At 43.6% G+C, this 24,231-nt stretch overlaps 1 protein-coding gene across 6 annotated transcripts in view; it reads right to left on the bottom strand.

Moving 5' to 3' along the window:
* NTM (neurotrimin) overlaps nt 1–24,231 on the bottom strand; it is a 929,604-nt gene that overhangs the window by 14,164 nt on the left and 891,209 nt on the right. For all 6 annotated transcript variants that reach the window (XM_087868273.1, XM_087868272.1, XM_087868271.1 and 3 more), the window contains 3 exons: nt 7,759–7,893; nt 5,686–5,806; nt 1,076–1,227 (listed from right to left, as the gene is read on the bottom strand). In XM_087868273.1, coding sequence (XP_087724399.1) covers nt 1,076–1,227; nt 5,686–5,806; nt 7,759–7,893 — 408 coding nt within the window. The remainder of the gene's footprint in view (nt 1–1,075; nt 1,228–5,685; nt 5,807–7,758; nt 7,894–24,231) is intronic.

Consider the following 24,231-nt stretch of genomic DNA (forward strand, 5'->3'; position numbering starts at 1 on the left):
ATGTTCTTGCTAATTATCTGCTACCTTCCTTGCTTTCCCTCACCATCATATTCAAGGCTGCTTGCTACCATGGGAGACTAGGGGAATGGATTTGAAAAATTCCAAGCTACCTGAGCTTGTGAGGGTACGGAGGAATTTTCCCGCAAAAGCAACCAGAAACTCACCCTGCGGCCTGCAGGGTGAATCTGGATCTACCAAGGGATGCAAGTCACCCCTGGACACCTGGAGTCCTGGCGGATGACACAGACCTACACATCAGCTCACTTCCGAGCGTGGCTGTTTGAGACATCCGGGGTCTGCAAGGAGCTTGTCTGTTTGCTTTCTTTACTTGCTCCCGGCACCAATATAGATGCCAGATAAGGAAGGAAGGAAGCGCAATCTGCTGTGCCCATATCAGTCCTTCAATAAACCGTTGTTTAATGAATTAATGCATGAATGACCATGTGACTTCTGTCAGGATGGTGGCTTGGCTGAACCGATATATCTTAATCCAGTCAGACAACACCCTTTGACACAAATGAAGAGCTGGGGAAATCCTCATTTCCTTTGTGAATTCTCCCTCCGAGGCTAATATTCAGGACCCCAAGGCCCATGATTCTACTTTTACAAACGGAACCCAGTTTCTCCTATGTCCCAACAGCCAGGAAAAGGTTCAGAAATGGTAACATTTTACACGGCTCTAGTGAACGAAGTATTGAAATAGTAAATGTTCCTCTCCAAGTGCTTTGCTATTATGCCCAGTTAGAACCGCCGCCCCCACCCCATCCCTAGTCAGCTGAGGAGCTGTTGAAGAGAAAAAATTAAATGTCACTTCATCATTGCCCACTACAAAATGAAGCATGAACAGTCTTTCTCATTTTTTTCCCTCCTACCGATCCCCAACCATGCACTAGCGCTCCCTCTCTCTTTTTTTTCTCTCTCTCTCTCTCCCCCTCCTCTCTTTTCTAACTCACCCCTACCCAGCTTCTCCTGATTCTCTTACACTTGCCACCTCACCCGGGCTGTTCCTTCTGACTCCTTCTGTCTCACAGGACCCTTTCCTGCTTTCACTGCCCAGCTCAGGGCTCAGTCTTACCAAAGAGCGTGATGCTGGCATTGGTGTGGCCCAACTTATTGGAGGCCACACAGGTGTAGTTCCCATAGTCGTGCTCTGAGACATTGAAGAAGATGAGTTTTGAGAGAAAAGGTCTGTTTTCCACTTTGACCCCCTTCTTTCCTTCAACCAGTCTGAGACCAACAAGAGAGAGACAAAAAAGGAGAAAAAAGGAGTTGGTTATATTTTTCTCATAGGAGGAAGACAGACTCTGGAACTAATGATCTTCTTATTGCCCCCTTCTTGACATCATGATGACTACTTTTTCCCCCACTCAGCTAATGCAATTCACACATACATAATGACACATAATTGTATTTCTCTATTTTTATGCATGTGCCTGGAGACACTCCTGACACTACACAGATATTCACCAAGTTCTCTGAAGGCAGGTGCCTTCAACACATCGAATGTGCCAACCGTGTGACATTCAGACAGTAGGTTCTCCAAGTGTGGACTTAATTGATGTTGATGATATGGCTAATGAACATGATGATGATGGAAATCATAAATAATTTAAAAAAAACCCTCAATCTTCAAAGAGAAGAGCTTGAGAGTTTTGAAAGAACAAAGTGTTTCCAAGGACCTGAGTGATAAATGTTCTCTTAGGAACTTGAGGCATTCTGCAGATAATACCTTATTTTTCTTGGTGAACAGAATACAAGAATCAGGGATCACTTTTACAGCAGGGTACTCTGAAGGGCTTGGGAGAGGTGGTCTGCCCAGAGTATTATAATAAGTCTGTCTGGAAAGGATCATAGATTCCTTAGAGTCTGACCGTATAGAGCCTTGTCAGTCTCCCTGAGCAATCCATTATGGTAGTCCAATATGCCACAAGGGCTAGCACTGGTGGTAGAGGCCACTAAAGAAAGGCCACAGAGGGTGAGTGGGGAAAACAGATATACCTGCTAGGGCCATAGACACCACCACTGGGCAGATGGAGAGGGTAGGGAGAACACTGCTAGGGGCTGGTGGGGTCATATACTCTATTTCAGGATGCTGTCAGCAAAAATTCTTACTGCCATAGCATGTCTACGTGGAAATTATGACACCAACCCTCTTCCTTTTAAAAACTCTGGAATGTCCTATTTCAGAGAATGGGCTTTAAGCCAACCTTTTACTTTCCCTGAAATAATTTGTCTTGCTTGCCCAGAAGCTGAGCCTATGCTATAGGAAAGATAAATGTAAGGGGGAAGAATCCTTCTGAATGGAAGATCTCAGAAAACATGGTTCAGGGCTTGTCTGGGGCAGGATGTGTAGGAAGTAAACAATGTCAAGACACAGGGGACAGGAATTGGGGCCAATGGCTGGTTTTGGAGTCATCAAACTGAGAAAGAAAATATTCAAGGCAGAATGGGAAGTGAATCCCAGCAAGAAAGACAGTGATGAGAAAACACTCCATAAACTATAAAATGTTATTCAATATACTATATTTCTGTTGAGTCAGACATCATGATCTCCTGCCTGTCCCTGGGTCCCAACGTGTTTTTGGCACACAGGACAGCTGCGTTGTCATCACCTGAAGACACTGTCTGTGTAGGACTACAGAACGGTTCTCTCCACCACCCCAACCCAATCAGAAGAGAAAGCCAGGCTCTGGCTTCAGTTCTCCTGCAACATCTGTCTCTTGGGAAGTCAGAAGGTTGGCTGGAGGAACTTGCTTGCTTTTCATTATGCAGATTTTCCTCTGGGAGCCTTTCTGTCTCATAAGCTGAGGGCAGTGAACTGGCCTGAGTCCATGGACTTCATTAAAATGTGAGCACTGTAGGAACTGAAGGAGGCATCCGGCTGTGATGCCAGACGCCGCCGTTCTATTTCCAGCTTGTTATGTAGATATTGATCCTCTAGGGGGTGCTGTCCAAAGAAGGCTCTACAAGCCCACCCACCAGGAGGTTTTCCAGAGCTCGTCAAGTGTATTGATCCCATTTGCCATTTTGACGCCATTCCTGGGCTGGGGAGGAAGCCTTCACATCAGATCCAAGCTGTGAATTAGATTTCAGCTCTGCAGTGGGGAGAGACACTTACCCGAAGCAGGTTCCTGCTTGACAGCTCTGAAATGTCTTTAGCTAAAAGCAGGGTGGGGTGGCGAGCAGCGCTTTGCAGCACTTTGCAGCTTCTGGGATGACACACTTGCTGCTTCTCTGTGTGGTCACACATTTCCCCATCCCATAACGCTCCCAGGCTACAGGTTTTTAAGGAACCTGAGGCTTTTCATTGGTTCATGCCCCCGTGGATGGGTGGCTCTTAGTAAGTATAGCATCCCATTTACTCTCCCTTTGATTGATGGCACACACCAGGGGCGCACAGTTGAGTAGTGCTAGGACGCAGACAAAAGAGGCTTCTACAGTAAATTTTGAGAAAACTGCCTGTCCCCATCATACAGACTCCTTTGATTTGCCTCGGAAGTCCGCTCATGTCCCTGGAAATGGAGCTAGGGCAGAGCTGCTCTTTCCTGCAGGGGGTCCCGTCTGGAGGAGGTTGCCTGCCAGCCTGCCAGGAAGGACTCACAGCAACAAGGACCTTGGAACCAGAGCTGTTTTTGCTGCACTGGGTGGCAGGAGGACAGACAACTCCACTCAGTGGGAGAACACGGGAAATAAATAAATGAGGAGCACATGGAAAGCTGACCAGAATCATTTAAAGGGAGAAAGGAGCCCCCATGAGAAGAGCTTGGACAGCAGAGGAATCAAGGCTGCCTGAGCCAGGGGTGTCTGAAACCCCACTGTGGGGAGGCAATCGGGCTTTCTCCTCCTGGGAAAATAACGCATACACAGCAGCCCCTCTGACGACACCAAGGGTACAAAGCAGGGCTGTCTTTTCATTTTTTTCTCACCACTGGCCATTTCTGCCTATGGCTGGCTCTACTTTCCTCCATGTATTTTAAGATCTCACTTTCCCTACTACCCATCACCAGTCTATCCCATTCCCCCACCCCCTCCCCTCTGAAGCCCTCAGTTTGTTGAGGGTAGTAAGGAGGGCACATATTGCATGGTGCACTGGGCGTTATACGCAAGTAATGAATCATCGAACTTTACATCAGAAACCAGGGATGTACTGTATGGTGACTAACATAATATAACAAAAAAACATTAAAAAAAAATCTCACTTTCCCCTACATTTTTGCTTATATCTTTTTCTCCCACCGAGAATTTAAAAAAATAAGATGCATCTGATTAGGCGAAGACTTGGATAATTGAAGGTTCAGGAACTGGCCGTACAGCTCCATGTTTTTTGTTATTGTTTTTTTTTTTTTTTTTTGGATACTAGACTTTCACCTAGGAGGTCCTTCAGCGGGAAGGCGGAGGGAAAAGGGAAACAAGACTTGCAAGAGAAATGCTTATTTATTGGGGAAATGGTACTCCCTTCAGCTTGATTCTGAGTTCTTAGAAGAAGGGGGAAAGACAGCTTTTTCTTCTTATCTCTTCATGTGTTTGCTTTTCTTCCTTCTGCCTCACGTCTTTCATCTCTAAAATGGGCCAGATGAATAGGATACACCTTGCCAAGTTGCTGCTAGGCTTTGTACTTCAAGATGGAAAAGCACTGCTTCTCATTTGGAAGGATTATGATCAGACACGGTGAAGCTTACAATGGAGTCACGTGATTCCGAGACTGGGAGAGCTTTTGGTGTCTGACCGACCTCATAAAGAAGGGCACCCAAGGCGTGCTGGAGATGTTCTAAGTAGTGCGGGCAACAGTTGGGTCACTGCTGGCCTGGACCCACTCCGTGTTCCCCGTCCCGCAATCCCTCTTGGGCTGTTTTTCTTCCCAGCTTCTCAGCCCCTGGAATGCCTTCCTCCTCCCAGCCATATGCACCTCGGACAGTGTTGCGTCACCCCCTCCCCATTTTTATCAAAGCATTTGGAGCACAGACAGCTCTTGCACATTTATTCGTTGTTCATCCACCTTAAAATAGCTCTTTGATCACAGTAATTGTCATGTTCCCGGGCTGTTTTGAGCCGCTGAACCTTGTGCTAACTCGCCATTTGATAACTCCTCGCAATGACAATCTTCCCTGAATCACAACAGATACCCCGATGATGGCTGCAACAATGAGAGGGAAGGGAATAGTCGCCTTTCTTTTCTTTTACCTTGAAAGAACAACCCGGGCACAAAGGTAGGGCTAAATCCGGTCACGGACTCTTTTATCCACCACCACCGAGGGTATCCGGAACTGAACTGGAAACCCGCTAACTTGTTGGCCACTCCCAGCGCCCTGTGAACATTCCCAGCTTCTTAATGCACGCCTGAGAGTGTGTTAAAAATAGCTTCAGGCAGAACACATTATTTTCTTGCCCTATAACAAAATTCACAGGGCTTGCAATGTTTCTGGTGGCCCTTCTTGGAGATTTTGCTTTCCTAAAAAACATGTTTTCTTTCAAGCCCGTCGATTGGCGGGGGCTAACTCTGCATGGAAACATTAAAAACAGAACTGGAAATCATGAATAATCAGAAAATATCCCCTCCCCAACCTTGCTAGCTAGTTGGAACTAGAAGAAGACTGTTCAGGGATTCATGTGTAAACATCTGGAAACAGAAAGCTGGAAAAACTTTCTTCTCCTTGGAGGCAGAGGGGGTAAGGAGGGAGGCTTTACCTTTTGTCATCTTTGTACCACTGGAATTCTGCGGAGGGAACAGCTGAGGCCTCACACTGCAGTGTTCCCTTCTGTCCCACGGGGACGCCTGTCCCCTTAGCTTCTGAAATGTACGGCGGGTCTGCAGAGAGAAGATGTGCTGTAGCATTTTAAAACGCATCCTAAAACGGGTCAGGTTGCCTCATTCACTGGTTTTGGTGTTTACTCCCTCCTCTACCTCTGCTTGCTCGAGCTGACAAATTGATACAGGAACTGAGCCTGGGAGTGAGACCATTCAACACAGTGCTAAGGAAAAGCTTGTCTTCCTAGCATGTATGGCTGCTGTTTCCCTCTGTGCAGAGGTGGAATGACCAGGTATTGAGGCATATTTCCTGTTTAAACTTCTTAACTCTCATAGGAGAATGCCAGCCCATCAACCCTACACTCCTTTAATCAGCCTTCTAGAATTTCTGCACACCGGGTTCTTGCCAGTCTATAACCTCAAACCATTCAGTTCCCATCAAAAGCTCGGTTGTAAGAAATAATATTCATGGAGAATAGCCTGAAGCATAGACAGATCAGTCATTCTTCCAGGCATCCTAAAATGGATCCCCAAATCCAGCCAGACCAAACTAGACCTATAAAGTTGGCCTGTGTTCATTTGAAGTCTTTACCTAACTACCCTTGGCAATTCCAACAGTTTGCATTGAAGTGCATTATGAAAAACAGCCGTAATAAACTTGGCATTCTATTTATTGCAGAAATACCGCGTGTGATGTTGACTATATCTCAAAGTGATCTTTTGTGGAGACACTAAGGAGAAATTTCTCTGGGGTCTCAGTACCAGGAAAAGCAGTGTTTCTCCCAAGCAACGGGTTTCCTTTCATCTTAGGGACATAAACCTTAAAGCAGATGATGTCTCCCCGCTTTGATTTCACAACTCAAAGCCAAATTCTGCACCTGCACCTACCCTCCTTGAGGTATATATTTCCTGGGTTCATTTATCCCTAGCTTTCACTTATTGTCCTAAAGAGGTTTTCCTTCTGTGCACATCTCCTTACTTTCCAGGTTAATTTTTATTAACTGCAAGTCATTTCAAATCCCTTTAAAAAAATCGGTAGTACACATTTTGGTATAAAAAACGGTGGCATTGTTGTACCTATTTCCTTGCTTCTTAAAGCGCTGGGTATTAAGTAGGTTCAAATTATAACAGAAAGCAAAATATTAAAGAATGAATAATCACCAAGGCACAATATTCTTCCCACACCTCCACCCCCAAGTTTTGAAAGGGAAAGGCTTCTTGTCTGCTGGTTTAGTTCTTGGGTTCTATCCTGTTGTAAGACTTCCTGAAATAAGCACAGCAGAGAAAACTTTCAAAATGTCATACAGAACTGAGTCAATGTATACTATACGGAAGCAAGAGGAGAGAGCGTGAGACAGGTGGGGTAGTGGAAGAAGCTCAATGTCAGAGAGAATCTGGGTGGCTGATAAGAGAAAATGAGGGTTCTAGAGCAGCGATTTCCAAACTTTTGGATTCTGTACTTCTGTTATTCAAAATCAGGTTTTGAGCTACATCCTCTAATATGTGCATGTTTATTTATATTTAAATTATGAATGTGTACTTTGTACATCAACATATGTAATCACAAAAGTATGAGATCACATAAGTATACCATCAATATGTACCATAAATTTCCATAAATATATCATAAATTTCCTTTATACACCTGGTATTTTGTTCCCCACTATGGACATGACTGGGCTAGAGAGGGAGGAGCTAGGAAACAGCACGAACAAAGTATGGGAAAAATTGGGATTCGAAGATGCATTTCTATAAATTATGCATCAAAGGCCATTTGATGATCTTCCAGGAATATAAGTCAAGCTTGGGATTGTATTAAATTACTTTCAGCTGCATTTTTTTTTAAAACTAGAATTTGGAATTGTTTCTCTTGAAAGCAGAGAATGGACAATGCTACGGCATTATTTCCCATCCTGAGTCAGCAGCTGGCTCTGTGATCCAGCTCTTTGCTGTGGCCATGACAGCAGCCAGGCTCACGCACACACAGGGTGGAGGTTCCTGAGACCACTTACAGTTCACGGTGACCTTTACTCTCCGGACCACTGGTGCAGCCACATCATTGGAGGCACTGCACTCATAGTCCCCCGACTGCTCCCGCGTGATGCCCTGGATTTCCAGGTATTCGTCTTCACTCACAAAGCCCACGGCTGCAGGAGAAGGTATGGTGAGAAGAAAAACAAAACACCAAAGGTATAAACTTAGAAAACAAAGTATAAAATGGTTATGTCTGCAGAGAATTGTGCCATTTCCAAGTTCGGATTCTTGGGAACGATGCCTATTCTCCTTCCCCCACTCCCAGCCCTTCTACTGCTTCCATCATTAACTTTCCTTTAATTCCCCAGTGGACCAGCTGAAATGTTTGTGCCCCTACCTAGGCTGAACACAGAGCCTGGAGAATTACTGGTCCTCGAGAAGTGATTTATAATTTTGACATTTACACTGCCCAACTCTTACCAAGCAGTGGGGCTCTGGGATCTAAGTTAGGCACCATAGGTGAATATTAACTCTTTCTGACTTCAGGATATCATTAAGGCTGAACCTTGAAATCTAGGGCTGATCACTGCAGCCTAGACCAGGAGTTAATTAAAAACATCACACTAGCAGTTACACACACACACACACACACACACACACACACAAGCCATGAAAGGCAGTGGAGACACTGACAAAATAAACCTAAACCCTTGCTTTTAGATTTAGACACTCAGTAAGATAAGCGAAGAACAGTTTCCTAAACTTTGATCTGCTAGGGCTCTCGTGTGGCCGATCCTGAAGACAAACCAACAACAAGGACACCACACTTCCACACAGATACGGAAGGAAGTCAAGAGCAAGAAGAAACAGCGGCAAATCTTATCCTGTCATGTCGCCACGCTGAGACGCAGTTTCTCTGTTGAAAAATTATGAATAATAATAACCACCCTCTACCTACCGGTTCCTACCTGAGCACTGGCCATGAGCATTGGCTTATGGAAGCCATAAGGTTAAAGCCGAGAAGACTGATTTCACAGTCCTCTCCCTTAGTCACGGTCAACTTCAGCCTACTCGCGGAAAGGCGAGGGAGGACAAAAAGAACTGCTCACATCCCAGCATCATTCCGCCTTCTCCGTTAAGTAAAGAGAGTTAGCGTGATGATATATAGTTATCGTGTAAACTGGGATACTTTTAAGAGTAAAAGGGGGACTAGTAATAGTTACTCTGGGACAGTAAGCGTAAGTTGAGACTAGACTGTCCCTGGCAACTGAGAGACAGTTCGCAGGCATGTTGTACATACAGTTCTATTACCTCCACGGGGTTGTTGGGGTAACAGATGAAAACGTATATACACGGAAGTGATCTAAAAACACTCACTCACACGCTGCACGCCTGTTGCTTTAGGAGCAAGCTGTGACCTGCTGGGAAGCAGACTCAGGCGGAGTGAAACTATTTTATCAGGAGTGGCCCACATGAGTAAAGGAAAGAGAGGAGCATTTCTCTCCGGGTGATACGACCCCTCCATAACGCCACAGGGAACTGCTGAGCCAAAGCAGGAAAAGGACAACAGTAACACACTAATCTAATACTAAGAACGATAGACACGGTATTTAAAGTTACCATTGTATTCGTTCTGTGACATTGCTAAGGTCGCCATCTTTATCAAGATAACAACAGAAATAACAGTGACAGCAATTAGAAAAGGACTATCTTGTATCTTGAAGGGCTGCTACCTGCCCACCACTGCCACCACTCCTTGCTCGTGAGAAGTCTGTGCCACCATCCAGTAATAAGCCCAACCTGAGGATTTCCTCACACACGTTTAGGTCACCTGGAACCCACACTGTATATGGGTGGACACTCTCTTGCCTCTACTACCTACAGAAGAGCAAAAGAACAGCCTGTGTGTGTTACAGCAAGCAACCCAAATTCACAAGAATCAGGAACACATTCATAAGTAGAAACCAGGGCCCGAAAGTCCAGGCTATGGGGAGAGGACCATCAATATTAACCCACAGAGACTGACAGTCCCAACCGGTAAGACATCTCTAATGATCAACAGTAGCTTTTTTGCTATTGTTTTGTAAGCATCTTTAGGGGGAGAAGTACTAACCTTGATTTGAGGAAGAGTGGAGAAAATAAGAAGGGAAGGGTTACACAAAGAAGTTGTGATTCCTTCTGTGTTGTCATTGTTTATTTTCTACCAACCTCAAGCCTACATTTGTCAGATCTTTCCCGGCTAGAATGCTATAATTACTGTGCAAAGCATCTCGGAGACCAGTGTCACACTTAATATTCCCATTAATTTTAAATGGTAGTCCTTGGTACATATGTGTGGCAATTGGTGTCATATTTTAATTAGGCTTGCCCTACACCATCTGAAATTAATAATAGCTCGAATTACCGATGTAATTTATAAATTAACAGTGCCGTAGCATTAGGAAATAAATTAGCTCTGGACAGCTGTTTCTGGATGGAGCTCCAGTGTCAAAGCAGTGATTGGTAGGACCTCACATCTCCTGGGAGGCTGTGTACTATACCACCAAAGCAAGGAAACTAAAGGACACAGGGGTCTCTGCATCTCTTGTCCTTGCCTCCAATTAAAGGCCATGACTTCACTTTAATTTCACCATCCAAATGGTGGTAATTTCACCACAGCAAGATTTACAAGGACCCAGCTTGGATGAGCTTGTTATATGGACGTCCAAATGAGAAGCAAGTCCGAGGGCTTACAGACTCAAATGCAAGTACATAAATGCCAGGGTGATCACAGTCATGAATTCAAGTGGGGACAGGTATATTAGTGTATGTGTAATTTTGTACATGGATATCAGGCAATCTTATGTAGGAAACGAAGTTGGATGGCTTAAGATTTGGGGAAGCCGTATGTTCTCCATCGATCCAGATTTCTATTACCAGAGGGAAGGGATTTACACTTAAGTCATTCTGCAAAAAGTAATGAGGCTTAATTTTACTATCATATGTTCTCCAGACCAAATGTAGAATTACAGAAAAACCACAAAGACTCCACTGCTCACCGATTGTTACATGTCTACCTTCTGATTAAATTGGGTAAGGCAGATGAAAAGTAATTCATAGAGTAAAATGCTTTATACATTGTAGGTTTCACTGTTATTATTTTCCCCTTTATCCTCACATACTTTTTTTTCTGCAGGAGAATCATGTATAGCAAAAACAGAGAGAAAAAGATCAGTAACGTAACAAATTAAACTCCGAACCACCAGAAATGAAATTCCTGTAGTCGCTGCTTAAAGCAAATGAAGAATTAAATAACAACAATAAAAAAAAAAACCCTAAACTGAAATTTACAGAGTCGATGGCTGAATTTATAGAGTTAATGATTCAAGGAGAGTTTTCTTTGAAACCGCAGTTGTGCTCTGGCTGTAAATGATCAATGCCTTATCACTCATATGAGGAACTTACAAAGAATATTGGGGGAAAAAACAGATAAGCAGAGCATACTTTAAAGTGCATTTAAAGTACTAAAGGAAGTTCTTGGTTAAGAGCTACCAGTAGGGAAAGGAGCAAATCACTTGATGAAATCCTACGAAAAGAAACCCTTCATGGTCAATAGCTTCTCATTTGTAAGTCTTTCTTTTCCAAAAAAAAAAAAAACAAAACATAACCCTCGGTGGAAATGACACGTTCATCTTCCTAAAATACCCCCTCCGTCATGTCACATCTCTCCAGACACCAGAAATGGCTCCCTATTTTCTGTAACATCAAACACAAACTGCACTGCCTTGTGGAAACACTTCAGCAACGAGCCCGATCTACTACTCACGGTGGTTCATCTCGCACCTGTGTCATGAGGAAGGCAACAGGTCATCCTGGGAAAAAGGAAACGCTTGGCATCAAACAAACCCAATCGTCTACTTGAAGCTTCCTGAGGAGTGGACTTCCGTGACTCCTCTGGGCCAACATCCCTTCCTCTCTACAACTCGGTTAGAATAAAGTTACCGACCTCTAGTGGTGATTTGAGGAGGGAATGCACCTGCCATGCCGTTGGCACAGTGAAAGGCATATGGTAAACTTTTGCAGGTGTTAGCACTGTCACCACTGTTGTCCCTGCCACAGCTTCCGAGCCAGGCCCTGCTATTTTTCATCTTGGACACACACCATCGTTCCTTTTGCACATATTGCATCTATCGCTCAGAGACCTATGTTCTTTCTGTCACCGAGGCAGGAAACCACCTGGCTTTCAAATCCCAATTCTTCCCTGAAAACTCCCTGCTATGCATTGAATTGTGTCCCCCAAAAGATCTGCTGAGGCCCTGATCATTAGCACTGCACAGTGTGGCCTTATTGGATATAGAGACTTCATCAAGGTAATCAAATTAAAATGAGGTATTAGGGTGGGCCTTAATGCAGTGTGACTGGTATCTTCATAAAAAGGAGAGATTTGGACACAGGCACAGAGGAAGACCGTGTGAAGACACACAGGGAGAAGATGGCCATGGGACCAAGCGATGCCTCTACAAGCCAAGGAAAGCCAGGGATTGCTGGCAAACCGCAGGAGCTAGAGGAGGCCAAGTAAAGATTGTCCCCTTGCAGTCAGAGAGCACCTGCACCAGCAGACACCAGATTTTGGACAATGCACTTGTGTTATTTATGCCATCCGGTTTGGGCTACTTTGCGATGGCGGCCTCAGGAAACTCACAACCCCCTTCTGTCTCCTATCAGTGCCTGTGGCTGTCCTGCACTCTTGTTCCATGCAGAGCTCTTCTAGGCTTTAAAACCATAAGGGAATTAAATGCAAGAGCTAAAAGAGACATTAATGGTTATATATAACTCCATAGTTGCTATATTAGGACATAGTCTGACTTTAGTAGAATTCCTTAGAATAGCAGTTTAAATATAGATTTCTAGATCCCACCCATACCTATTAAGTCAGAATCTTCAGGAATGAGGAGTTTTCATTTTACTAGGAAACTGCCACATACAGCCAAGTCTGGGAGTTAGCGATATCATTACATCCTTGCATCTTAATGTGGGAAACTGCAGGGCAGGGGAGTTCGTATCTGGGTAGTGACCGAACACCCCAGGTCTCCTGATGTCCGGCCCACAGCCCCTGCAACTACAATAGCATTTTCTGGTGGCCAGTTGTTTTATGCTGTTTGCACTGGTCTGATTTTCCAAGGGAAATGAAACTCTGGCAGCAGCGACCCATCTTGGATATCTCTGGCTCTCAAGGCACCTAGGAAAGTAGTTTACATAATCCAAAATTTGTCAACTTCTTGTTAATCAAATGATTGACTGTAGAACTACAGTCTGAGTTCAATTAAAAAGAAAGAAAAAAAAAAAACAAACATCCGGAGCTCCTTGTTGCTTACCTAATCTTCACGTGGCTCTACTCCCAAGACAGGGCCACTTCTGGTAATTGTTCTTAGCACAATATTTGTATTTCTCGACTTTAAAAAATACCATCACTATTAGTGTTCTAACAAAACAGACTTCCTTTAAATATGTGATTTTAAAAGGTTTATTGAGTGTTTAGTATAATTTATATTTAGTCTTGGGGCCAATTATTTCCTCAGAGGAATGCATTCTTAATTTAAAAATGTGGATCAATGAGGACGTATGATTTATCTAACAGGGCTTGTCTTACAGCCAACTTCTTAGGCACACAGCTATTTCATGAGGTGGAATCTGACAACCCAAGCAGGGAAAGGAAGCAAGCTGGAAATGGGATTACACCTGCCCCTCGATCCCCAAGGAGATTCACCTTGTCCAGAGGGTTGAGCTCAGCAGTTTATAACCAATCACAGGACTAAAACTGCCCGGTGTAAGGAATACTCGCTTGGAAAAGAAAACCCTAAGTTTCTGAGTTCATAGATTGGGTGTTAAAAACCTTTATAACTGAAAATAATAATAGCCACAATTATCATTTTTATTGCACCCAAGAATAAGCTTGTTGGGAGAACAGCTGTAGCTATTGGAGAGGAGAGGACACAGCTGTCTCCTTACTTAATATTTTTATGGCATATATACCAGCTGACATAAAAATCATGGGACCTCAGAAACTGGAAAAAAATGCAGAACACAGAATCCCAGAATTTGAAAGCTGGATTTTTTTTTTTTTAATTTAGATTCAAATACTGTGACTAGTTTAGTCCTAGACTAGTACTCGTGCCACTGCTTTCTGTTTCCCTCTCTGTTTCCATCGGGTTGTTCCCGTTAAACTCAGCCTGGGCTTCAGGGACAGCTCTTTCCAGAACTGGCTGGCAGGTATACCCCCGGGGCCTTGTTCTTTTGAGTTGACCAGCATGGGAGGTTTTGTATTTTGTTGCAGAAAGACTTGGTTTTGTTCAGAGGCTGGGAGGTCGGGGGGACAAGAGCAACGTGGCAGAAGTGTGGTTACTGTCCCACAACACCCACCCCTGCGAGCCGGAGGGAATGGTTTCAAGGTGCACGTGTTAGGGCACCGATGCAGTCCCCGTGCTGCTGGACCAGGCTGGGGACACACGGGATGCACATGGAATAGAGACAGCGACATCGACAGCAACAGGGCGAGACGATCGGTGCTACAAAAGCATTTCCAAACATGGTGACGGTATAGATCTGTCCACACAGCATAGCTCCTGAGGGTCCGGCATTATACGGACGAGCAGATCATGGTTACCAGCACCACTGGCCCGACTGCACGGTGGGCAGGGCGGAGTTCCCAGGCCCTCACGTGGGCCCCGGAGAATGCACTGGCTGCTACTTCCCTTCTCGGGGCTTCAGGTTCCTCCTCTGTAAAACGGGGCACATGATACCACCTTACAGGGTTACTGGGAGTATTAAGCAAATATGTGTACAGTACTTAGAACACAGCGGGTTCTCAATAGATGGTAGCTATCACTGACACCACAACTCTGAGTACATTTTAATACACAAGATCCTCGATACGAGGAAACCTCAATGTAGAGATGAAAGAATAATCAGATCTCTGCTTTCCTAGTAGGAATTTAATAATAATAAACTTTACAAAGGATTCACCACAGATCCTTTAACGAGAAAGTTCTACTCCCTTCACTTAAAATGGGATTTGATTTACAAGGGATGCAGATTCTTGGGATCATTTTTTCTAGGAAAGGCGGTGTCGCTGCACAGTCCGTGTGAGACCTGCTGAGGGTTTGAGAAATGTCTCTCATTTCACAAGTAAGAATAAAAGGAGACATAGACATAGATAGATGTAGATATAAAGATTTATATTCTATCTATAGATGCCAACTGTAAATTGCATGTCTATATCCAATCTTTCTATATTATTTGTCTGTACATATAGATCTATCTATATCAATATTTATATCTTTCTCTTTGACCTTTCCCTTGGATACAGAGAGTACGGCTGACAGAAAAGAGAGTCTGAGGCTTCTCCAAGAATAAGAGAACTTACAAGATCTCTTTCAGGAAAAAAAAAAAAACGTCTAGAGGACCCAGCATGCTTGGGTTAGCCCTGAAGTACAGCCACAAACATTCACTGAGAAAGCTACTCTTGGTAGCAACATAGGGGCCACCTCTGGGGAACGGGACAGACTGACTTGTTCTACACAGCCGGCTTCCACTACGGAAGAAGGCTCTTCCTGAAACATGGTGGTATTTGTTGTTAGAAAGCCGGGAGCTAAGACTGTGGAGTGTACAGCACGTGGCAATGTCCCCATGCCATTACCTCCCTGCCAGTCTCAGATCTGTATCAATGTCCCGTGGCTTCTTCTTCACCTGGGAACCTTATCTCATCAGTTCTGTTAGACACCTAAGGATTGGTTGTTCAGAGCAACATCGGCTGGCTGCAGCATCTCTTGTACCGTGTCCTACACACAGAAGATACCAACCCCCAGGCAGCTTCTATGCTCGTTATCTTCTCTGCTTAAGATGGGAATGCAAATTGAGAGTTGAAAAATTAATCTATTAACCTGATTCCATCATAAAGCGATAGAGATCCAATTAAAATATTACATACACTGATACCAACTATAAATTGCATGTCTATCTATCTATCTGTCTATCTATCTATCTATCTATCATCTATCTATCTATCATCTATCTATCTATCTATCTATCTATCATCTATCTATCTATCTATCATCTATCTATCTATCTACCTATCACAGGGAGAAACTTAGCATAGATCCTGGCATATAATAAGAAATCAGTTGAGGGGTGTCTGGGTGGCTCAATTGGTTAAGCACGAGAGAGAGAGAGCACAAGCAGGGGGAGTGGCAGACAGAGGGAGAAGCAGGCTCCCTGCTGAGCAAGGAGCCCGATGCAGGACTCGATCCCAGGACCCTGAGATCATGACCTGAGCCGAAGGCAGACGCTTAACTGGCTGAGCCACCCAGGGGGTTCCAGTATATATTTTGTTGGAATATGTGTGAATATGCATGCATAAAATGTAATGTTTTATTGTACAGATACATAGAAGGGCAGAAAAAGAATTTCCTTAATTTTTTGATTTTTGAAACTTTCTGGGAATCATCACTAGTGATGTATTCAGGAGGAGCTGAGGCCCACAATGTAATTATATGAAAATGAGCCCTGGGACTCCGCAGGGCCAAGCCCTGTGTATCTCTGCGGCCTAGCCGTCCCCGTAATGATAGGACACTAGTTCTCTGCGCAGATGCGGCTTCAGCAGCCGGCTGGGCCCTGGGAGCGGTGTGCTCTTCTGTGTGCCTTTTCACGAAGCCTGTCAGCTCGGTTTTGCATGCAGACCCTCTATTATGGGTGATGATATCAGAGTCAGAAAGCACACAGCTGGATGCTTGGAGTTTGCAGCTTGATGTCTGGAACCTGGGTATTTGCAGCAGTGCAGCTGATGGCTGCTAAAAAAAATAAAAAAATAAATAAAGAAATCAGCTTTTGATTTGTAAACTCAGCCAATTTGATCTGAAAGACATTGATAGGGGATAAATATAGAACTCCGCAGTGTCATATTACCTCAGTATCTTGGCTGTTTGCTTTCTCTTTTTCTAAATCTCTAGAGATGTAAGTCAGTACCGAGTGCTGAGAAACATGGAGGATTTAATTGGTTTGAAATTTCCTGCTCGGGTTAATGTAAGGAAATTATTTTTACCTGAGAGGCTCCCAATGGGTTAAGTCTCTCCTGACGGCAGCACGCACACCCTCAGGTCAGAAGTCCGCTCACAGAGAGTCCCCTTCATCACCTGGCTCTGAATTGCTTTGGAAGAGCAGAGCCGTGTGCACACCCAGCCTGTAATTTACTCATGAAGACCCTTCCTAGGTTAAGAACAGGAGTCCTTAATCTGAGAACGGTGGAACTCTAACCCCAGGAGGTTTTGAACTTTAAGAAATGAGAGGATGGGCATGTGCATACGAATGTGTATCTTCCCTAATGAAGGATTCTCTGTCTTTTTGCCAAAGATTAATAGTAACACTTCTATGTTTCTTTTGTTCATGATGATACAGAATCAAATCTCTACAACCCCCAGCCCCATAAAGAAAAAAACCGAAAAGCTCCTCCCAATGTAACTGACGATGGCAAAGACGTAATTCTAGAAGAAAAAGCACAGCCTTGTGCATATTTCATTTACTATTTTGTGGAGGATGGGGAGAGAAGTAACTTATAAATAATCTTTTTGAGGAAGAGCTATGCAGATCTGAAGAGTTCTTTTTTCACTAAAAGAGGGGAGTGCTTACCAAGACTCAGGGTGAAAGGAACGAAGTGTGCAGGGTTCTGCCCATTCCCACAGAGCCTCATGACCAGCAGTGATTCACCAGGCGCCCGCTGTACGTGGAGGGAGGAAGGACAAGGCCTTCCCTTCTCACGTGCCATCCCCAGATGCAGAGAAGAATGAAGGCTTTCCTGAAGACTCCCATGTACTGGTGACTGTATCAAGCACACACTCAATGACCATTTGGGGGAAGGGAGGCAGCAGAGAAGGTGGGGTGGGGTCATATCTATAGTTAAGGTAATCTAATATATATATAGTCAGATTAGATCATGACGGGAGACTACTAAGTACCACCCATACGGGAGATGTAAATACTATCCATGCATTTCCAACTGGCATGGCGTAAAAGAACGTGTGTAAGAGAATGCCTTGAGAAAATCCCATGGAAATGCCCATGGAATAGCAGGAAGCCTACCGGTGTAGGATGATCTGGGCCCAGAGAGAAGGGGAGATGTGGCTGAAAACCTTTGTATTTACCATATTTGATTACAGCCTATATATATATAGCCATATATATATGTATATATATATGCGCATGTATATGTGTATGCATGTATATGTATACGCATATATACATACATACACATGTATATATACATACATATGTATATACATATATACATATATGCACATGTATATATACATACATATGTATATACACGAATATATGTATATATGAATATATATGAATATGTACATATATGTATATATGAATATAAATATATCTCTGTATAATAATATATATAATCTTTGCAAATAGTTGTCAAAATCTACCCACCACCAAAGTTACTTGCTACCAAATCAGACTGCCTGCAATGCCCCATGGACCTTGCCCACTTGTCTGTTCTTAGTGTTCCACTACACACGGGTGGAATTTTCAAGCACATAAAATCTATGAAAAGAGAGAGTGTGTGGAAGAGGAAAGAAGGGTTGGCTTACTCTTTCATTATTTCCTTCTACCTCTTTTCATTTCACATAACGTCTAAAAATAGGCATGCACACATGGGTCCCAGATGAAATGCACTCTATGTAAACAAGGCAACCATGATCCACTGGAATAAACATGGTGTTTCTGAATCCTGATTATGGTTATTTCTCTCAGCAATTAGGTAACTTTGAGTAAATTACTGAGCCCCAGTTCCCTCATTACTAAAATGTGAGGGCTTTTCTTATTACTCATTGGTTGGGTCTGAGAATTATATGAGAGACTTTGTGCAGAGGCACAGAAGCGGGGTTGACACATGGAAGATGGCCAATAAATGTTAGAAGGAACAAACTATAGGAAAAAAGATGCCCGATCCAGAAATCAAGGCCACTCTGCTACATCTACCCCTTCTCCCAGGCCAATCTATACTTTGAAACCTCTTTCCTACATTTTAAATGACCCGCCGTGCTCATAATTTCCACATGTGTATCATCAGCCTCAGGAGGCTCTGTTGAACTCTCAGCCCACCAAACGCCTCATCCCTAAGTCTCAGACACCATGGGCTGAATTCATGGTCTTGCCCTTCAAACCTGCTCTCACCCCATATCCACTGATCTCTGTTGCTGGCACAGTTAACTCCCCACTCTCCTAAGATTAAAAAAAAAAAAAGAGAGAGAGAGAGAGAAAGAGAGTCACATGTGATCCTTTTTCTTTCACTCCTCATCTTCAGTCAACAAATCCTATTGTTTTTACCCTCTTTAGAGATTTCAAATCTATTTCCTTCTTTTTCTTGTCATTGTTAACTATCTTAATTCAGGTGCCCATTATCTACTGAGGATTATTTTAACACCCTTTTTAGTGATCTCCCTGCTTCCAGCTCATTGTTTTTATTTTTGTCCAATCATTGCCAAAAATAAAAATCAGCGCCAGCCCAGCTTAAATCTTTTCACTGCTCTGCATTCCTCCTTGTGGCATATACAGGTTTCTTATCAGCTGGCTGTTCTATAGCTCCAGATTTTTCTCTTACCAACTCCTTTCTCCCCACGTCCACTGGACACACTGGCAAATTTCCTAAAACACTAAACTATTGATCTGTGCCTTTGTACCTTCTTCTTCTCTGCCTGGGATCTAATATCCCTTTGTCCACTTTAAAATGTCTGTGTATAACACTCAGTGCACCATGCAATACGTGCCCTCCTTACTACCCATCACCAACTAATGAATCATCGAACTTTACATCGGAAACCGGGGATGTACTGTATGGTGACTAACATAATATAATAAAAAAATTAAAAAATAAAATAAAATAAAAGACAAGAAAAAAAAACCAAAACAAAATAAATAAATAAATAAATAAATAAATAAATAAATAAATAAACTGTCTGTGTATCCTTCAAAACCATCTTATGTATCATTCCTCTGGGAACCTTTTCTTGACATTCAATTTCCTTGCTTCCTTTCTACTCAGCTTATTTTTTGGGTTTGTTTCGAGTGTTGTACTAATCACGCTGCATTGTTATGTATTTACATATGTTTACCCATCTGGACTCACATCCTCAGACAGAAAGGAGCTCTTATTTGTTTCCACATCTCTAATATCTATAGCAGTGTTTAACACAGAGAGGGCACCAAACGATCATATGGTCGGAGACCGAATGAATGAACCGACTGACTATGATTTTGGGGGCTGTTCTTGCTATCATAATGAGCTATTTATTTTTTAATTTTTTAAAAATATTGTATATATTTATTTGACAGAGAGGGAGAGAGAAAGACAGAGCACAAGCAGAGGGTACGGCAGACAGAGGGAGAAGCAGGCTCCCCACAGAGCAGGGAGCCTGACATGGGGCTCGATCCCCAGACCCTGGGATCATGACCTGAGCAGAAGGTAGACACTTAACCGACTGAGCCACCCACACACCCCCATAATGAACTATTTAAAACCTTCTTTGGTGACTTTGGACAAAACAGCAGAGGTCTACTTTTTAAGGTTTATTTTTCTTCCTTCTGATAGAGGCCTGAACCTCTCAAATCTCCTTACGTGACAGAATTCTTCCCCCCCACATTTCCTAAGGGGAACTAAAAAAGCCTTCATCAAGCTAGGGCTGGAGTGAATAAGAGCTGGGTTTGGCCATCTCCACAAATATCCTTAGTTAAAAGCTCTTGTAACTAATGTTCCTGCTTCCTCTGAATGAGTTAGGATCCAGCGTGCCCTAATCAGAAGTGTCTCAGAGAGCTTTCTTATGTCATCGTCAATTTGGATGAATTTTTTCCGACTGGAATCAGCTTGGTGATTCAGCTCTGCCTATATGTAATTAGTGGTGGAATGATTGCAGGCAATGTGATTAGGCTCTTTACCTTCCTGGGACAGGCAGGGAAAAAAAGTGCTGTCATCAACACAAAATGGGCCTCAACAGGGGAAGGGGGAGCCTCTGCAGTAGAAACACCACCGCCAGCCAGCACTACATACAATAAGCCGCACCACAGCAGGAAGGGAAGCTGGCCCCCGGGGATGTGGTTTCAAGCAACGGCTGCTTCTATTGAGAAAATCCTGAGCTCCACCTCGTAGAGCAATGCTGTTCTGTGGCGTCAGAACCAGCCTGGGCTCTCCTCACACCTGCTTCATGATGTCTGAAACCAAAATGCACAAAAAGACTGAATGAATCCCTGTTCTCATGCATGTGCTCCTGAGACTTCCCTGCCTTCCTTCCTTCTCAGGTCCCAGGGGCTTGGCCCGCCACTGACGGTGTCATGGGCTTCTCCCCGCCGTCTGTCCTCAACTGCTTTACTGAAACTGCATTAGCTCCCACTCCTCTGGTCTTCTTCAAACCTAGCAACTTTCTTCCTATCCTACAGTCCCAAGAGATGGGATAAAGGAACATTTTACTCTATCACCAACCAAAATGCCACTGGTTCTTGAATTGAAAAAAACTAACCACCTGAACTGATGGGCCATACATTTTTTCTTTCTTTCTGTTCTAATTCTCTCCTTCAGAAGCTTCACTGCCACGTCTAAGACTCGACTGGCACCTTCCATGGTGCAGTGGGCAACTGGACAGGAGCTCAGGAAGCAAGCCATAGAGTCAGTGGCTGCCGAAGGTAGAGTTGAGAGAAAGACAGAGACAGAGGTAGAAAGACAGAGACATAGGCGGAGAGGGAAAAGGAGGAGAGGAGAGTGTGAGACAGCCAAAGCATAAGCAGATGATGAAATTACACATCAAACAACAAAGAAAGCAAGCAGAATGCAAGTGTTTTGCTAAAGGCTATTATGCATTTGCTTAGGTAAATCAGAATCTCGCTCCCATGACGACTGTGTTCTCATTAAAGCTCAAAGCCACTGTCACCACTCTGGAAGCAGTTAGACACAACCATTCTTTGGTATGAAGCCTGTGGAAGCAGCTGGCCTGAGCAGCACTAGAACATCGTACTATGCTTTACAGACCCCGGCGCTGGCTAGAATGACCGCTTTTTCCAAGAGACCCTCCTCCCCAGTCTTCTAGAAGAAGGTGGTCACACTTTTTCTATACAGATCAAATAGCAAATATTTTAGACCTCGTAGACCATACGGCCTCTGTAGCAGAACCTGAGTGAGAGTGCCTGCCTTCCAGTGAAGCTTTATTTATGGACAATAAAATTTCCATTTCATATCATCTTAATTCTCACGCGATATGATTTTTCTTTTGATTAATATTCAACTATTTTAAAAAGTAAAAGGCATTCTTAGCTTGCAGGACATGCAAAAAAACAGGTGGCTGTTGGATCTGGCCTGTAGATGGTAGTTTGCTGACCTCTGAGGTAGAAGCATGAATCTGTCCAGTCACTTTCTACTTCCCACAGTCTTGCCTCACACTGTTTCACAGGACCTTTCATCTGGCTCAACTCTATACTCTTCCTCTCCTTCCAGACTCTTCCATTCTGCTCTCTGCACGTCTACTGAGGACCAGTCACTCCCTTATCCTTTCCCACTCTTCTTGGACAGATACCTCCCCCTCACTGCCACTGAGTTCGACAGTATGGATTCCACTGTAGCCCTAGCCTGTCAAGTGGAGGCTACCAACTTATTTTATTGTTGGTTGGTATGTTTGCTCTCTAGTGAAATTTCTAGACTCCATCTTTATAAAACCTGTACCTACTTGCACACTCTTCTGCCTTCCCACAAGTCTGTTCTCCTGACCTTCTGGTCATTCCTTCCCATGCAATGAACACCATTGCTCCTGGTAGACTCTTCATCTCCATGCCAACTCTTACCCATCATTCCCAGGGACTTTGTTGTCCAGAAATATAATTTATCAAAAACTTGATTCTCACAATCTTGACCCCTTATCTCCAATGACTTTCTCCTCTGCTCACCTCAGTGACCTATTTCACACGTACACCTGGAACTTGGAAGAAACTGAACCACCTTGGAACTCATGAATCTGAGCACCTCATTCTGTCCATGACTTCCTATCTTTGCTAATACATTTGCTCGGTGACTTTATGGAGACAATGATTTTACTTCACAGAGGCCTCAAATCCACTGACACAACACTTTTTACTCTTTTTTTTTTCCTTTGACATGCCTTTTGATAAAACTTAGGTTTTTACGACCCATCATGGTAATCTCTCCCTGGAAAATACCCACCGTTATTTCACCTCCCCTTGTGTGCTACGTTAGCTTGAGGAAGCCCCACTCTACATGGATGCAGATATCTGTCTTCCGTGTGTCTGCTCTGGGAGTATCACCCCAACAGCAGCCTGAATTCACTGGACATTTACCACAAATAAGCTCTCACCACTGCCCTGGAATTTTACAGTGTTTCTCTGATAACCAGGCTCTCCCACTCTCGAGGTGTATTTTCCTTCTTCGCTCTCTCCAAACACCTCACTGTCTGGTCATCATCTCCCTCCAACTATGCTATCCTTGGATAATGATCTGCTAATGAGGGGGGGAACCCAGATGCCTTCAGACAGCATCACTCCTCTTCTCACGATCAAATTTACAGACCTCTACATCTGTGCCTGTCATCTCATTGTCTCCTGAGTTTTGGAAAATGATCCATCATTGCAATCTCTCACTGGAAAGCACCCTCAACTTCTTCACCTCTACTCCTGCTCTCTAATAGAACAGCTGTCTGTCTCCTCTCAAAAAAACAATTCCTCCTTTTGATCTATAATTTCTTCCCTTCTCACTTTTTTGAGGACTTCTCTCCATCTGTTTTATTTATTTATGCCTCAAAGATTTCTTTTTCATTTTTATTATTTTTAAAGACATCATTCCAGGCAGTAATACCAATTGACTTTGCTTGACTGACAGAAATCAGTTTGCTATCACAGTCTTAGTTCCTAATTGTAATCCACCCAGACATTTTTCATCTTTTAAATGTCTGTCTGAACACCACTCTTCACTGCTGACCCTGTGTTTCACAGTCCTGCTCAATAGCCAACCGTCTTGAAACTATTGTCCAAATGTGCCATCTTAGAATTCTTTACCTCAGATTCATACTTCAATCAGTCCAATTGAGCTTCTGTCCACATCTCTTAAATGAACCTGATCATACTAAGGTCACCGAATGACTGCCAAGTTTCCAAATTCATTGCACACATCGTAGCCTTTTCTTAAGAGATTTCTTGGCAGCAATCTACATGGTTGACAACTAGCTCCTTTAAATGGTCTTCTCTTGGCTTCTCTGATGCCATATTCTCCTAATTGTCTATGCACCCTGTCTGGATACCCTTTCTAAATCTCCTTCACTGGCTTCCCCTGTATTATCCAACTTCTGTGTGTTGGGATTCTCCAGAGCCAAGCCCTAGGCATTCCTTTCTTTTCTCACTGTGCAGCCATTTTTCAGACAATATCATTTGTTCTCTGGCTCTGAACCTCCAGTTATATGTCAACAACTCACAAATTT

This window comes from Ursus americanus, chromosome 16 (assembly GCF_024610735.1).
Source record: "Ursus americanus isolate L20-20 chromosome 16, mUrsAme1.1.p, whole genome shotgun sequence".
In the NCBI taxonomy this organism is placed as follows: Eukaryota; Metazoa; Chordata; class Mammalia; order Carnivora; family Ursidae; genus Ursus; species Ursus americanus.